A 16,863-nucleotide genomic window follows, 5' to 3' on the forward strand; every position below is an offset into this window, starting at 1 on the left:
GTAATGCATTGTCTTGCAATACTGGTCCCCAGTGCTGGAACCACTAATGTAACTGGATCAGATCATTGTTAATCCTTTGTTTTACTGAGAATGTGAAAATCTCTTAACACTTACTTCACCTTTGATTTCCTCAGAGACACGTGTTGTGTGTAATAAGTGTGCTGTCTCCTGGCACAGCACCTTCCCCATTACTTGGAGGGGAATTCACTCTCACAGCATACCTTTTGTTTTCACCTGTCCAGCTTCACTCCTGTCTCCTCCTGTGAGTACGATGCCTCCTTTGACTGCCTTCACTTTCGTACTGCTAATCTTCCATTTGACCCACAGCTCTCTTGGCTCTCCTGGCAACAGATGTAGAAAGGCTGCTGATATGTAAGTTCAAGCATCTCCCTTTTCTCCTCAGCTCCATTGAATGTTGCCAGATTTTATTTTTTCTGTGATTTTGAATTTCTGCACTTGACTCATTCCCTGCTGTGTCTTGATTCCTGTTATTGTCTTTTCTCTGGTTACAACATTGAGTACTTCAGCTTTTACCATACCTGCTTTTACCACTGGCAGAGCATACTGGCCATCTTCTCTGACATCTCACATTCCAGCATCTTTGATGCAACTCATGAGATAACAGTGGAGCTTACTCCCCTGCTCCAAAAATATGAGCTCCCACTTAGTCCTCTTTTATTGTCATAATGGATCAATTATGATGGATCAAAAACCCTCTATGGCTTCTAATTGCTATTATTTTCTACCTCGAAGCCATTCCTTTCCCCTCATGAGGTTAGTAATGGACCTCTTCTGTGTTGCAAAGGTGAGTGACAGGGATGCTCCCCGCTGGAGGTTTTGCTGCTAGAGCTCGTGGGGCCTGCCCTGGCCCTGCCTGGGCCAGCTCCCACAGCCAGAGCCATCCTCGGGCAGCTCCCAGCCTGCTCTGGCCCTGCTGTGGCCCTGACTCGGCCCTGCTGTGGCCCTGACTCGGCCCTGCTGTGGCCCTGACTCGGCCCTGCTGCCTGCCGACCTGCCGCACCTTGACCGGCCGGCCGCCTCCTGCCTCACTGCCACCACTTCCTCCACGACATGTTTGCTCCGGGGGACAGTTCAAAATGGGGCCTCTGCCTCCCAAAATATCCTCTCCACTGGCTGCCCCAGCCAGCCCTCCCTCATGTTTCCATCCCAGGTCTCCCTGCCCTGAGTCACAGCTCTCCAGCACCTTCTCTTACTCCTAGTCTTGTGAGCTCCCTCACTTTTTCCAGAACCCCACAGTAAACCCGTGTTCCCGCATACCCCTTGTGCCATGACTCACCCTCCCTGCCTAACCTTCTAATTATTTGTAATTAACAATAACAAGAAGGAACTGACATTAAGTAGAGATGATCAGATGTGAGGATGAGTTCAGTGCAAATGCTTAGAGAGACAGAAACAGCATCATATACCACAGAATAATTCTATAATTGTTCTGTGTACATTCCTCTTTCCATAACCTGCCTGACACTGTCACGCTCCGTGTCCTTTTACAAGATATCTAACCTTCATTGGAAGCAGAGACCATCCACTTTCACTTCCACAAGTGCTCATTACTAACAGAGGTAAGGGCATCTGAAAATCAGACTAGCTTTTAACATTTTCTATGTAAAGCAACATCAAACGTAACTGTTGCAGCCTTTGCTAATACATACTACAAGGCATTTAAATTACTATGAGCTTGTCTCAGCTGCCTTGAATTTCCCTGTACTAAAAAGTCCAGCCTTTCCTGTTCTTCCCGCTTATTGCACCTCTCATGCATCTTTCACTGCAGCTGTCCATGACGTAATGCAATGGTAGGCATGAGAAGCTGTCCTTGAGGATGATACACAAATTGCCTTTTTTTCTTTCTATAGAGGATTAAGATGGTGTTGATGCCATAACTTTGCTTCCTTTCTTCCGCCCTCATTGACTTTCCTCGTCTGCCACAGTCTACTTTATAATGCATTATGCCTTCCATTTCTCCCATCAGAACCAGTAGTCTCAATCCAGATCCAGAATTCCACTACAAAAGCCTTGTTACTTTCATTCCTCCAGTGAAGGCTATTCCAAAACAATAAAACTACATTAAAATTTATTGTTTATAGTAAATAAGGAACAAAAAAGTCTTATAAGTTACTTTATGAGCATAAAATGTCATGTGTGTAGAACTTTCATGAGTTGTCAGAGTTTACTATTAATTTGATTCTAATGCTTGTGTCTGTGAAACCCTTGAAGCATGACCAGGAGCAGGTGAGGTCTTCTGGAGTTGGCAGTAAGATTGAAAAAGTGACTTCAAAGCTTCTTTTATTCATGGTGTTAAGACCATTGCTGTTGTGGTCATTTGATGTGAAATACTGGGAAATGAATCCTTCAGAAGAAAGGTCCATGAGAATGGTGTCCTAGATGACCAGGTTCTAAAGTGTAATTGTGCTACTTTAGCACTTTGGAGCACTTTGTGTAGGAAGACCTAGTTGTGTGATAAGTTATCAGTCTCAAAGATCTCAAATCCAGGTAAACAATTTAAATGAGCTGGTATTTATTCTTCAGCGTAGGGAATGTGGCAAATAAATGTCCTCCTCTGCCTAAAATTCTCAGTGTATGGAGAGATACCCATGCACCCAACCACTCGCTTTTGGATAATGCTTGGTTCACCTTTCTGTAACTTTTGAAACCATCAGCAGAAAATGGGAAGTCATTTTCATGATTATTCAATATGTGTAAGGATGGGAGTGTGTGGATTAGTCTTCATTTCTAGCCTGCCACAGAAAATATCTGCCTACAAACTGCCCAAATGCTGGGTGAGTTCATTCAGGTCTTTACTCAGAATCCTTAGTGGAAGTAACTGTAAAATATGTTATTGCTTTTTTGCCTATGATGAAAAAGGGTTTAGTAACTCTTTACCTGGGCCACTTGGTACTAATAATGCCTCTTGTCAATTTTATGTACTTTTATGTTTGTGTCATGAGGATTAAGGAATTTATTTTGATAGTAAGCAGGAATGGGCATTAAAAATGTCAATCAGCCTTACTCCTGTTCAGATCATATAAACTTGCTATGGACAACAGAAAATGTGGTGGTTTTCATCCATGATTTCAAGTCGAGAAGAAAAATGCAATGGTTTCAAGTGTAGCCAGTAAAACAGAATCTTTCAAATCAGCTCTGTTCCCATACCTAAGCTAATTTACATGCATAAATGCCAGAGGCCAAATTTTTACTTTCTATTATCCTAATTTCCAAACACCATGAGGATCCATGATATTTGTTTCCAAATATATATATATAAATGGCTATTTAAATGGATTTATATTAATTTTTATGTCCTAGTCGAACATTGTGGCAATTCTGCCACAACTGATGTTCATCAGGCATAAAAATTATAAAAACAGACCAAATAAAAAAAAGCAATGGCTCATGCCATACATTATTCTGATTGATTCCTTGGGTATGCATCTGGTTGGGGGTTCATAAATACCTATAAAAAAACCTATATTTTTTTTAAAATTTACATTTAGAATCCATTTAATCAGGTACAAAATTACCAGTTATCGGTGGGTGTCGGAAACCAGGACATCCCTCTGGGTGCCCTGGATGGCTCAAAATCCTGGCAGGGGCTCAGAGACCCTGGCAGGAAGCCAAAGACACTTGGGAATTTGATCTCAACCCATGGAGTAAATTACCAAATTTATATGAAGAATTAGAAGTCACAAAAGTTTAAGTAGCATAATAGTAATTGTCACAGGGTGAAAGGTGGAATTTTGAAGAATTTTACTATGGAGGTCTAGGGGACAAGACGGAGGAATTTGGGCATTGTCCTGTCCTTCTTCCTTCTTCTTCCTAGCCTCCATCTTCTTGGTGATGCTGGCACTTTGGAATTGGTTTAGAGTAGAAAGTCACTGTCTAACATAGGTATTGGAACATGACTGTAAATATCGAATATGTAGTTTGTAGTATAAAAGACAACACCAGCCCCATGGGTGGGCAGTGTGTCTCAGACTGACCTGTAGAACAGATCTCGGCAGGCCAGACATAAAATGTTTTAGATAAGAAATAATAAACAGCTTTGAGAATGTGAGCTGAAGAGTTCTGACTCCTTCTTCGACAGCTGGGTTGGGGAAAAGAGACTTTTAATACATCTCAGGGTCAGCTTGACCAAATGAGATCCCAAGAGGTGGGCAGCAGGATCATCCACTGATATGACTATTTTCAGAAGTAATGAAATAGCTTTAAAGTAACAGATTATTCTTCTAGGTTCCTAAACAACCTGGAGAATATTGAAAACTTTATTCAATATTGCAAAGCAGCATACACTGAAACTGTTTTCCTTTTTCTCATGTGTATCACATATAGGAACTTAATGAAATGGAATAATTTCAGAAAAGGATTACAGAATGCCCTAGAATACTTGAGTTACTAGTGGCATAAGTGGGTAATGCATTTTTTAATGCTGAAGCATGACCAGTTTGAATAATTTTCTTGACTTGTTTGCTATCAGCAGATTAGTGCACTCAGTCATACAAGTATGTATGTATATTTGCAAAAATATATTTTCAAACTTCATAAAGATGTTTTAATAAGAGTACAAAATATTTTTTCCTTGTCAAGGTTATTTCATCATGTCCTGCATTCACACCTGACAAACCTTTGTGCTTCCACCTAATCTTTTAATCCTCACATTTCCTTTCAAGTAGGTATACTCTCAAACTAGATTTTATGCTGTTTTCTCTTGGTTTCAATATAATAGAACAGTTGCTGGACCAGCCTAAAATGCAGACCACATCTTTCAAGAGAAGGTAAGACATTTGTGATACAGAAGATATGGACAAGCACCTTTCTAATATTTATCTTCCTGCATGCAGAATTACAAGAGGGACTTATGTGCTTAATGAAAGAAGGCCAAGTAGTGCATTACAGTATCTTATTTAAGGCAGGACCCTGAGAAAGAATTTCAGAACCTTTGTTCCTGATGAAAGTTCTTATACCAAGAACTTTAAAATGGCTTTCCATGTTTGGGCTCAGAGACTAGGACAAAGGTACTCTGAAAAGCGTATTTCTCCTTAAACTGATCTAAACATCTTTCTTGTTTTGCAATATTAAAATAAAAAGTGAGGTAAGGATACAGAGCAGAAGCTGCACTAAGCAGAAAGATACATAAGGATTTAGCAACCACTGAGCATAAACACTGCATACAAATAGCTGATTCACTTAATTTAGTGAGGTTTCAACCATCCACAAAACAACCAGCATCCTGGAGTCTTTACATACATTTTTAAATATTCTACATTAAAAGCTGATTTATTTGCTTACATGAGCCTGAATTATAGCCATACAAATATGATTTTGGTACACAAAGAAATCATAGCAGCTGAATAAAGGTTTGCACTTTCTTTAGCACACAAAAGTTGAACAAAAAGTGGTTTTTCCATGTAAAGTACTATAGCTCTAGTAAATTTTGTTTTTGAAATGCATGCAAACTGTATGTTTACTGTATGTTTAATGTCATAAACAAAAAGGGAGATTTTACTTTGTAAGGGAAAAGAACACAACAGTAGCTGTATGTGTGCAACAGAATTAGGTAAGTCATGGCCTCTCAGGAATAAAATCAGCCATTATCCCTTGAAGAAAGTAGACAGCTGGGAAGCTGAATTCTGCTCACTATAGCAAGTATATATTTAACTTCACTGAACTGCCTAGAGTTACATTAATGAATCCATCTGAAGAACTCAATTGGGTCTTCCTGTCTAGACTTGAGAAGTAAATAAATATTACCTAATGCATGGTATTCAATACAACAAACCTCATCACAGTTATATACACTTGTTGCAAGATGAAGCAAGCCAGCGATAAGCACTCTACTCACTATTTCACATTGACATCTGCACTTTGTTTAGTCTGCATTTTATTACACTGCCTGTTCCTTACATTCAGCTGCTGTGATTGATACGCTGACAGCAATTGATGTACTTCAGAAAAGGCCTCATTCAGTTATAGGAACAATAGGTCAAGTAAGCAATTAATTGCTTGTTGCTACATCAGAACAGTTACTTGAAGACAGCTATATGTTTATACAGGTCTAGGTGCTATGCAATATCTAAGAGAAATAAGCCCAGCCACAAGTCAGACAATTTCCACCTGCCTAGAGTCCATGATTTCTCCATAATTGCACCTATTTGCATGTTTTTAACTAACAAATGGCACTGCCTTGTTTTGGAAAGCCATTAGTCACACAAGTGGATGTTTAGAAGCTGGTTTCTGCAGAGATTGCAGAAACCAGCAGGCCATCCCTATGTTGGTCTCAGAAAACTTAAGTGTCAACTTTGTGCTTACTCTACCCACAAGTGTCACTAAGTGACCACAAGTGTTCCTAAGACAAATTCTGATTTATGGTATACACTAAGTCTCCCTTTAATTTTTTCATTCTTTTGATTTGACTATTCTGGAGTCATCATTTGACCAAGGGTAGAAAGACAAAGCTCAGTAGAGGCAAAGTGAGAGGTGATAAGTGATTCTGCTGTTGAGGTATCAGGATTCTCAGGCCCTTGATAAGAGCAATGCTTTTCGCAGCAAGCAAAGGAGAATTTACACAGCTCCTCTTATCCTTCAGTTTCCAACACACTACCCAGAAGAAAGAGTTCTTTTCAGTCAGTGGTAAACATCAGTTTTAAGATGTAGTATCTTGAAGAGATCCATAGTTTTGGTTTAAGCTCTTAGGACAATAAGTGTCAAGGCCTACATCATTATCTGTAAGCTCCATCAGCAGTTATTTTAGGTTTGCAGCTATAATTAACAATAGCCATATTGGTATTCATGACTGCAAGCAGGCATAGACATAGACAAACCTGCCTACCCTTCATATCCAGACCTGTAGCAGACTTTTTAAAAATAGCATACAGAAAAGCAAATCTGTGAGATTTTTTTTTTAACGCGAAGTAAAGCATGCTCAATTATACTGGAGAAAGAGTAGAGAATGACACCTCAGGTTTCCATTCTTTATTGCCAACAGATTTATATTCAAAATGCCAAGGTCCAAAAAAAAAAAAAGTAATAAATACTTCACTTTAGGCTGTAATAAATTAAAAAAAAATTAACAAGGAATGCACTTTGCCAGCCACAAGTGTGGGTATTTTTGAAAAATAAGGAAAAAAACAGTATGGCCATAGTTCACAGTTAAGCAACCAGAAGCTGCTTGTTACAATTATCCCCAACAACGGAGCTCTCCCTTCCCTCCCTTTCCAGATGTGTATTCACAGTTTAACTCCATCAGAGATGCTCTCTTACAGAGCGAACAGACACACTCTGCTCCGAGTTCAAGTGAAATTATATCTTTAACACACATGAAGCAAGGAAAACTATGATCCGAAGAACTCCTTGTCACAACATTTTACTCCAACAAGTAGGTTTAGGCTTCTAATAGATGTGTGCCCAGCACACTTGGACAGTCCAGTTTTCGTACCACCACACATCCATCATCAACATACTAGTTGCTCCACCATCTCCACTGTAGATTCACAGTGAACAAGAGAGTCCATTTGGTTTAACAGAGTCAATTCCTTCAGTTACATCGCTGCAGCAGCATGTTCAGAGCATATTCCATTCTGTGTTTTAGTTCCAATGAACATCCCGAAACCAGAAGAGTTGTCAGACGAAACGTTGTGGATATCCTGTCTTCATTTATGTAGGTAAGGAGATATTCCTCACTCTGATTGCAAATTATGACTTTCGTGTGATCATGGTAGAAGTTCACCTGCAAAAGAGAAGTAAGTTGCTGTTTGTCTCCTTTCAGTTTCTGAGATTTACCTAGTTTTATTGCAATAAAGTATTTTAAGACATTTTCTCTGGTGAAAAGAGAGACACTTACTTGAAACGTGCCATCATTGAAGAGCATCATTAATGCTTTGTCAGATTTGAGCCACTGTAAGAGGTAAAGCCTGGGCCTGCGTACATCTGTTAGGCTGGGCAAGTCTCCACCCTAGGAAAGGGAACAGACTATGTTAAGCACTCAATTTACATTTAGTGTATTTTTTTACAGCTCAGGACCCTGAAGGTGCTGAACTTACATCCATAAGGTTCTCCTCCATATAGTGAGAGAAATACTTCAGTACAGTTACTTGGCTAATGAACTGTTCAGGGGCCTCTGTGGCTGGGAAGACAGAGCACTGGCCTAGCTCAGCATAGTAATGCACTGTTCTGAAAGAGGAAAAAAATAAGGTGGTTAGTGATGAGAAACAAGTATTCCATGTTTAAACTGCTTCAGTGAATTGTTTGCTTTGTAATGATTCTTACTTTTTGTCTGGCAGAAGGCTCATATGTGCCCCATTGTTGAAGAGGACACCAACAGTGTGATCTGACAGCTGGTACCCAAAGCCGTACTTGTTGGAGTAGTCCACCCATTTTGTAACCCACTGGAAGGAGGCTGTAAGCTGTTCTTTGGGATTGCTATCTGCTTCTGGCATATTCTCCAGACATCCCCTCAATACTCTTGCAACTGTATCAGCAACACTTCCCATAGTACTGTCTTCCAAACCTGAAAAGAAAGGATTATTAGACTGACAAGAGCACATAGACAGATTTTCAGTCTAAAATTTGAGTTACATAGATTAAGAAATCTAGCCTTAATGACTTTCTAGTTTAATTTTTTCAAAATTATTGGCTTTTAAAACATCAAAAATAAGAGTATAAAAGTGGATGTTTGCTTCAAGCTTTTAAGATATGAGGAAAATAAAATGGGATTCAGACTTAGACATCACATTTTGCTGCACTTACATTCACTGCTACTGCTGCAGCTTCCCAAAGTTCCTCTGACTATCATCCGAATGGAGTCTCCAATCTGTTTAGTTTCTGGCAATGCTCCCGGCTTCACCACTGTTGTGATAAGAGGCTGAATCTCCTAGAAGAGATGTCAGACATGTAAACATCAAACATAACACAAGTCAAGGCTTATACACAAGTTTTGCATGGCTCTCCTGTTTCTCAACAGATGATAAACTCTAGGGAAACTGGTATTCATGTGCAAAGATTACAAAGGAGCTGCTGCTAGACTTAGCTTAGAGCAGCACTCCAGGTCTTTCCATTCTTTAGATCTTCAATTTGCATCTCACAGGCTATTAATCAGTTTTCTGTTCTCTTGCCCTAGCAAGGGAGCAGCTGTGTGCAGGTCTGAACACCAAATAGTGAAAGACAGATTTCAGCAATTTTTTCTTTTAAGAAGCCCTAGTTAATCATGAACTGAAGCCCTGTATTTGGAATATTGAGAAATAGCACCTGGCAGACAAGTCAACGCACAGGTAACAATGGAGTCTAGGCAGATACTATAATTACTCAAAAGCCAAAATTTATAGTCTCCCTACAAAGGCTACCATACCTTTGTGATGCTTGTTTAAGCCTTCTTAAAGCAGCTCTGCTAATCATTTAAGCTTGATTATGCTGTGTACAGCCCCAGTCCTGATATCCAAGTCAAATATAATTTAATTATAGCTACTCCACCCAACGTTACTAGATTTGAACTGCACTTGCATATACCTCATCTGTCTTGTGTTTGGGGGCCTGCTGGGTGATCGATGTCTTCTTCAAATCATGTCTGAGCTTGTAGATTTCTTCATCTTCTTTAGCTAGCTTGTCTGCAACACAGGAAAAAATATTTAACTCTGAATCTGGAAATGCTATTCAGTTATAGAAAGCATAACAAGCTAGCTGCAGAAAACATATTGTCTCTCTCTAGCAGCTTTTTCTAAGCCTGCCATAGTCTCTGAGAAAAATGATGCCATTATACACAAATCACTCCAAGAGACTAAATTTCAATAGACTTTACAAACTAACAGAGAACAAATATAGATATGGATGCTGTTAAGAAGCATTCATGTACATAAACTGGCATAGGTGGGCAGGCTACCAACTATACTTAACAAGAAAAAAGTCAAAACCAAACCAGGAAAGCTCTGAGACACAGATAAAAACATTCTGCTGCTATCTCACAGATGTACATGAATATGAAACTGATGTAATAGAAACAAGTGGACTGTATCTAGACTTCAAACTTACTATGTGTGTCCAAGTATCTGGCCTTATCCTTTTTTCCCCCAAAGAGAGCAGCAGCTGCTTTTTTGAAGAAATTCTTAGCAGGACTTGACAAATGGAAATCAGGGACAGTGTGACAACAGCTTGCAGAAAGTCTATCAGGTGTAAAGCCCTGTGGAAATACAACACAACATTTTTAGACCACAGAATGCATTTTTGTGTGGATTTTGTTCTTTATAACACTAACAGCAGGCAGTACAAACCTGTAAGAAGAATTCATGTCGAATTATTTCATCTAAACTGGGTCGATCTTCAGGGTTTTTTGACAACATGCTAGCTATTAAGTGTTTTGCAGGTGCCAACAGAGATGAAGGCAGGCTGTATCTTGCTTCCCTTATACATCTGTATGTTTCTTTAAGATTTGTAGTCTCAAACGGGGGTCTTCCCAACAGCATAGTATACCTGTTTAAAGGCAAAGGAAAAACAGTTTTATTTTACACACCCACCATACCTGTGTCTACAGATACAAAAAAAGGTTTTGTCTACCTCCCAACATGGAGAATTTCTGCACTGAACTACACATGTATAAAAGTCTGTAAATGGATGCAGCACTGTGTCCCCTTTGAACTCTCAAAAGCCTAAGCCAGTGGTAGATATCACGCATTTCAAAGGCAGGAAAGTACTTACATTACACAGCCTAAGGCCCATATATCAGATTCACAGCCATGCCCTTGTTTGTTGAGGACTTCTGGGGAGAGGTAATTTGGTGTGCCACATATTGTTCTGAAAAATCAAAGAACACAGAGCTGGTTAATACTTCAAAAAGAAAGGGGAAGGAGCTTTTTTTCACAGGGCAGGTTTTCCTCTCAAGTTCAGACATCTAAAGAGGAGCTGTAGGAACTTTAATAGCATAGATTTTTTTTTTTTTCATTTTACTTCATGATACAGGAGAGGGAGTAACTAGCTTTTGCTATGGAACATGAATTCTCATTTTCATATAAATTTAGTTTCATTTACTACTAGACTATATATTTTTGATGCTCCTACCTCCTCCTGTGCTCCAGTGGTTCCAGCCTAGCTGCCAAGCCAAAGTCACCAAGCTTCAGTTCCATGTTCTCATTGATAAAGAAGTTACCTGGCAGACAAAGAAATTCCAGTTAGTCCATCTCTGGCAAGGTAGAACGGCATTTACCACAGGTGCTGAGTCATACTTTGTTCAGAGCCAGAAGCTAGGCAAGATTTTTTTTTTTTTAATTAAGAATGCCTAATGTCATCCCTTAAGCACCATGAGTTTCCACTGTAAAGATAGTCTAAGCTGATTCTATTAAACAATCTATCACCATACAAGGATAAAGTGGTACAATGCTGACACAGCTGGAGAAGTATATTTAGAAGTTGGCAGTCTGGAGAACTTACCTAGTTTAAGATCCCTGTGTAAGATTTCCTGTTCATGAAGATACTTTAGCCCTGACACAATTTGCCTGAGGTAGTATCGCACTTCTGGTTCTGTCAATACCTTCCTTGCTTTTAAGATGTGAGCCATTGACTGCAGAGGAAAAACAAAGGCAGAAATGTCACTGACAATTCATGCACAAGATTCACCTGAAGCAAAAGTAAATGAGTACACAGAGAAACAACAACTAAAGCCATGAAAAGTAAGTTTTACACATCACACATTTAAGTTAGTTGCAGTTTCCAGGCAAGTAAATATTGCATTTCTCCCAGTTGATACTCACCCTTCTACTGCAGTATTCCAGAAGAATGTAAATATTCTCTCTGTCTTCAAAGTAGTGGTAAAACTGCACAACATGCCTATGATTAAGCATTCTGTGCAGCTCAATCTCTTTATCAATCTGTAAAGACAAGATAGTGGGAAAGAAGAAAAGGGTTGTTAGCCTTACTTCCACAAGGTTAAGCATACAGCTCTATCAGCACCATTTCAGGAAAAAGGGTAGGCAATCCAGCACACAAGGAGTTCGAGAAAAAAAAAAAAAAATCATTCATGCACACATACCTTCTCCCTTTGATGAGGTTTTGCTACTCTGCTGTGAGGAATGATTTTCGCAGCATAAACTTTATTTGTTGTCAAATCTGTCATCTCGTAACACTTGGCAAATCCACCCTAGAAAGACATAGGAGAAAAAGGCAATTAGAGCAGGTATAAATGCAGTCCCGCACTTAGTCATTCACCAGCTCATGTATTAGTCAAGAAGCGCAACTTCCTTAGCAAAGGGCAATTTTCTAAGGACAGATCCTGGGTTCACGGTCTGTTGGAAGGCTCGCGCTCCCCACTGCCCGCATGCAACATCCAAGTCTTTCCCGCGGGCTCGCCCCAGCCGAAGGCACGATTCCGGGGCAGTAAGGGCGCTCGCAGCCACAGCTCGTGGGCGGCAGCGCAGCGCACTCCGCTCTCCGCGGGAGCGCAGCCGCCCCGCCGAGAAGGGCGGCGAGCCGGGCACGCCGGCCGTCGCCTCGGGAGGGCACGGGGCTCGCCGCGGCCATTACCTTTCCGAGCACCTTGCCGCGGCAGTAACGCTTCCCCGTCGTGGGGTCGGTTATAATCCGGGAGACCTCGGCCGCGGGGTGGCCGTGCTGGTGCTGCGGCTCCTCCGCCTTCTTCCTGCGCGACTCGCCGCCGGCCGCTCTGCCCGCCGCCGCCTCGCAGCCCTTGGCACCGCCGCCGCCCGGCGGGTGGGCGATAGTCCGTAGGAGCTCCATCACCGCACCCCACCGGCTCCGTCCTGCCTGCCCTCCTCGGTCCCGCTCCACCTGACCGACCCTTCCCGCCCGCTCTGCTCACGACCCCGAGCAGCTCCGCGGCTCGCCCTTTATGAAGCGGGCGGCGGCTCCTCCCCAGCGCTGCGGGGCGGTCCCCGCCCGGACTGCGCTCCGCCCGCCCGGCTCGGCCCGGCCCCGCCCCGCCCCGGCGGGGCCCGAGGAGAGCTGAGCAGCGCCGGGCTGACCTGTTCTGCCCTCTCTTGCCGGGCTGCCGTGTTCTGCACTCCCTTGCCCAGCTTTGTGGCGGTAGCAGAGCGGAGCGGCGGGGAGAACAGGCTCTTTGTCCCCCGACAGCGGGGCAGGCCGCTCTGGCCGCTGCTCCCGTGTGGGAGCCCTTTGAAGAGAGCTTCAGCGCAAGAGGTGTTTTTCTCGCTCAAGGATTGCTGTGTGCGGGCAGTGGGGGTTGGTGATGGGCGATCCGAGCTGTAGGAGCAGCCCCGTAACGCGTGCCTGTTGCCGCACGTGAGGAAGAGGAGGAGTGCGTCCCGCCTATGCCACAGCAGCTCCAGCACAGCAGAGAGACAGGGCCAGCAGGGAGCTGAGGCACATGGGCTCGCTCAGGTGGTACAAATCACTGGCATGGGGAGAGCTCATGCCTAGGGACACCCCCACCCCACAGCTGTCTAACACAGTCAGCCGTAAAATCTTTTCATAAGCAGTAAATAAATCAAGTTGGAAGGCAGCTGAAGGCAATAGTAGTATTGAGCCTCTGTACAGACAATTGCTAGAAAGTGAAGTGTGGTCTGGGAGAAAAATACTGAAATGTGAAACAGTTTTGCCTTTCTCCTTTTTGAAGAAGCAAAAATGCCAAAATTCATAATTTTCTTAGTGTGTTACGCATTTCTGAAGCAGTATTTGGCAGACAAAATACTTCTACCTGCTTATGTTGCTGGTAAAAATCAAAGACCAGCTGATTTACTAAGAATGACTCTCAGAGAATGTAACTAAGTTATTTCAGTGTCAATCCCTTAAAATCTCTCATTTCACATTTTAGAATAACAGAATAGTCTTATTTTAGAGTGTCAACAACAGGATGCATGCCTTAATAGAACACACAAAGTCCCCCCAGCCAAAACGAGCAAGAGTGTAGAACAACAACATTTGTTTATTTGTTTCTCTCCATAGGTGTTGCTTTAGGAAGGTAACAGTGCTGAAGTGTTAAATATACTGGATTGTGTACACTCTTTGTCTGTAGTTTTTTTAATGGGCATTTGCTGCTGCATTCAGGTGCCTTCCTAACTCACTCTGCAAAACCTAGTCAAATCACATTAGTATTACTAGTCATTAACCACAGGAGTAGAGGCAAAAAGAAAAAGAAGGAAAAATTGTGATACATGGACTCTGTTCAGTCCTGTGCCCCCTTAGCTCTTTGTCTTATAGGCATTGACTTCCTATTCCAGACAAATATTTTTACCCTCACACAACCTTATCTTTCTCCAAATTAATACCCGTTTTTGCAAAATAAATTACAAATAAACGTTATTGCTCTTTGCTTTGTTAGGTGCCAGTACATTGCTTTGGTCTGCTGGCGCTGAAACGCTTTTGGGAAAAGGGGAAATAGGCAGAAGTACACGTTTTCCCTCTCCTGGAAAGAAGTGGTACTGCACATGTAAGAAAAACCAGCTTTGTCTGGTAAAGGTTTAGGGAAGATTGTTAAGTTTGGCTTTAAGAGGACACAAGCACGTGGTTAAAGTACACAAAGTGTTCTGATAAGCAGGACTGACACTATTTGTTCTCACCTACTTCGCTGAAATAAAGTATTTAAGCTGTGTTCCCTGGGTTACAAAAGGCCTTGAGGCTGCTGGGGTGTCCCATGCAAAAGTTACTCAAAGACTGATTTTCTCACTTTCTCATAGGGAGCATTTACCTAACACTTATCTCAAGGTGCCAAGCTCACCTTGTATTGTGAGGTTTTACAAAGCAAACTTGCTTTATTCTTGAGGTGATCTCTTGGATAAAATAACATTGTAGTTAATGTTTGAAACTGATCTTTTTATATTTGGAAAAGGAAAGCCGTTCTAGCCCGTGCTCTCCCATTTTTTGCTCTCTAGCCATAATCTCCCATTTTTTCTTCCAAATTACATTAGCAAAATGCTCAAATGTACCTGCAGCCTGCACAAGAAGCTTATTTGAAAACTGGATAAGATAGCAGCAGCTCTGTAGCCAAATCAGTATACAGCGTTACAGTTTCCCTGCCAAGAAACAGGGCAAACCTAGCCCAAACTCAGGCATCAGGCATTCCTTCTGTCTCCGTCTCTAGAAAAAAAAAAAGCAATCACTTATTCCTACAGCTCCATTTTGACACAACTATACAGCTGTTCATAAAAGCCATATTACCGAGGGTCTGCAAAGGCTGGGTGCGCATAAATCCCTGGTTCAGATGAGAAATGGGAATTTGACAGTCAGAAGCTGTCTGATCACTGGTTTGTGGGAAGAAGGTCTTGTCAGGAACCCCTTATTATTACCCTAACATTATGAAAGTGAGGTGTCCAGAGACTTAAATTTCCAGAAAGAAGAGCATTAAATCCTGGATTTCCAACTTCATTAATATTACGGAGCTTTGTCATTGTATTCATGAGCATGATTTTGCCAGGGAAACCAAAGCTTTATATCAAATCCAGACCAACACCATATACATGGCTTCCAGACTGACCCTCAGCTGAACTTTCTGAATATTTGGTGCCACTAATACTATTTCCCTACCCAGTATGACAATTTAAGCCAATTCAGTATGCTCCTACACAATTCATGCTGGAGTCGGGGGGCAGCCCACACTTATTTGGTAGGCAGCCCTGACGTTTCACCTGGCTGGCCTCATAATTTGATTTCTGCTATCAGGTTAGCTGATAGCTCTTCTGTTTCAGGTTAGCTTTTCATAGAGCCGTGTTTTTCGTTTAACTGGTCATAGAGTGCCCTCAGCTGTTGAAGAGAGGTTATGGCAGTCTGTCCTAAAAGAAGTGTATTCTACTTAAAGATGGGACAAACAAATTAGTTCAATGAATAGCGTGTTCACTAGATTATGTATCAACATATATAAGCAACTTACTTCTAGAACATCATCCTATAGAAAATGTGTTATTAAAATTGGGGCTTTTACACAATGTTCTTCGTGATCCTTTGTGACTTGTCTTGAGACTATCTCTAATCTTACTTCACTTTAGTCTTTATTGATTGACTAAGTCTCACTTCTTTTCTTGGTTTATTACTGTCCTGTTTAGGGCAAATTTGGGAGGAAACTTCCGGATGGGTAGGTTTAGAAAGCAAATTCAAGTGGCCCCTCACTTCTACTGGTTTGGAAAATATTTCTTTGGAGAAAAGTGGGAAAAAACCCCATGTTTATTTAACTAGCAAAGTACTTACAAACATGAAAAAAATTAATAATATTAAACAAAGGAACTTTTCATTGTTCTGAAGATACGGCAAATTCAGAAAGTCCTTGTCATGTGTGTACCTTGTCTTGCTCATCTCTTATCAGTCCCTCCTATGCTGGACAATGCCGTGTCCTGGTTCCCAGCAGGCCACAGGTGTGAGCTCCCGATGTTTTTCTGGGTTTTCAGTCCACAGCAGGGCCAAACAGCTCCAAGAAAAAGAAAAGCCAGCGTCCAGGATTTCTCTGCCTCAACCAGCTAAAAAGGAGCTGAAAGCCAAGGAGAGCTTCCTGCACTGCCCGTGCTGCAGACAGCGCAGTCTGTGAGGAGGATGCAGGGAGCAGGGGCAGTCCCTGAGAACAAACTCTGCTTCTTCTCCCCTCTCAGAGCCAGTCCTAAAGGTGCAGAACCTAGTATCCAGCATAAACAGAACAGACAACTGGGGATACAAGCATCATAAAGTCACTTTAAGACAATTACCTAACTTATCCTCTTAATTTTCTGTTCCTCACCACCCCATATGGGTCTGTATGTTCTCTGTTTTTGTTTTCCACACTTTCCCTATTCTCCAGGGCACTAATTCTTGTGTTTCCAGTAAAATATTAATTTCTAAGGTTTCTCTATAGGCATCCTTAACAAATAAAGTATAAAACACACAAAAGCAGGTATAGAATTAAACATTTGCTCTTTAGTTTGTCACTTCACTTGC

At 41.7% G+C, this 16,863-nt stretch overlaps 1 protein-coding gene and 1 long non-coding RNA gene across 2 annotated transcripts; one reads left to right on the forward strand and one right to left on the reverse strand.

Moving 5' to 3' along the window:
• Positions 1-358: 358 nt before the first annotated feature.
• Positions 359-6,823, forward strand: LOC135289790 (uncharacterized). The gene is made up of 3 exons (XR_010352535.1): positions 359-805; positions 1,513-1,580; positions 4,739-6,823. It is a non-coding gene; the product is annotated as an uncharacterized LOC135289790 (long non-coding RNA).
• Positions 6,824-6,969: 146 nt separating this feature from the next.
• Positions 6,970-12,830, reverse strand: PLK2 (polo like kinase 2). Its single transcript, XM_064403617.1, has 14 exons — positions 12,514-12,830; positions 12,023-12,130; positions 11,745-11,861; positions 11,425-11,554; positions 11,056-11,143; positions 10,696-10,791; positions 10,272-10,470; positions 10,033-10,180; positions 9,514-9,611; positions 8,758-8,881; positions 8,278-8,518; positions 8,052-8,181; positions 7,853-7,963; positions 6,970-7,738 (listed from the first exon to the last, which is right to left on the reverse strand). The coding sequence occupies exons 1-14, from the start codon at positions 12,724-12,726 to the stop codon at positions 7,547-7,549; spliced, it is 1,995 nt and encodes a 664-aa protein (XP_064259687.1). The 5' UTR covers positions 12,727-12,830; the 3' UTR covers positions 6,970-7,546.
• Between the last annotated feature and the right edge of the window lie 4,033 nt (positions 12,831-16,863).

This window comes from Passer domesticus, chromosome Z (assembly GCF_036417665.1).
Source record: "Passer domesticus isolate bPasDom1 chromosome Z, bPasDom1.hap1, whole genome shotgun sequence".
NCBI classification, from domain to species: Eukaryota; Metazoa; Chordata; class Aves; order Passeriformes; family Passeridae; genus Passer; species Passer domesticus.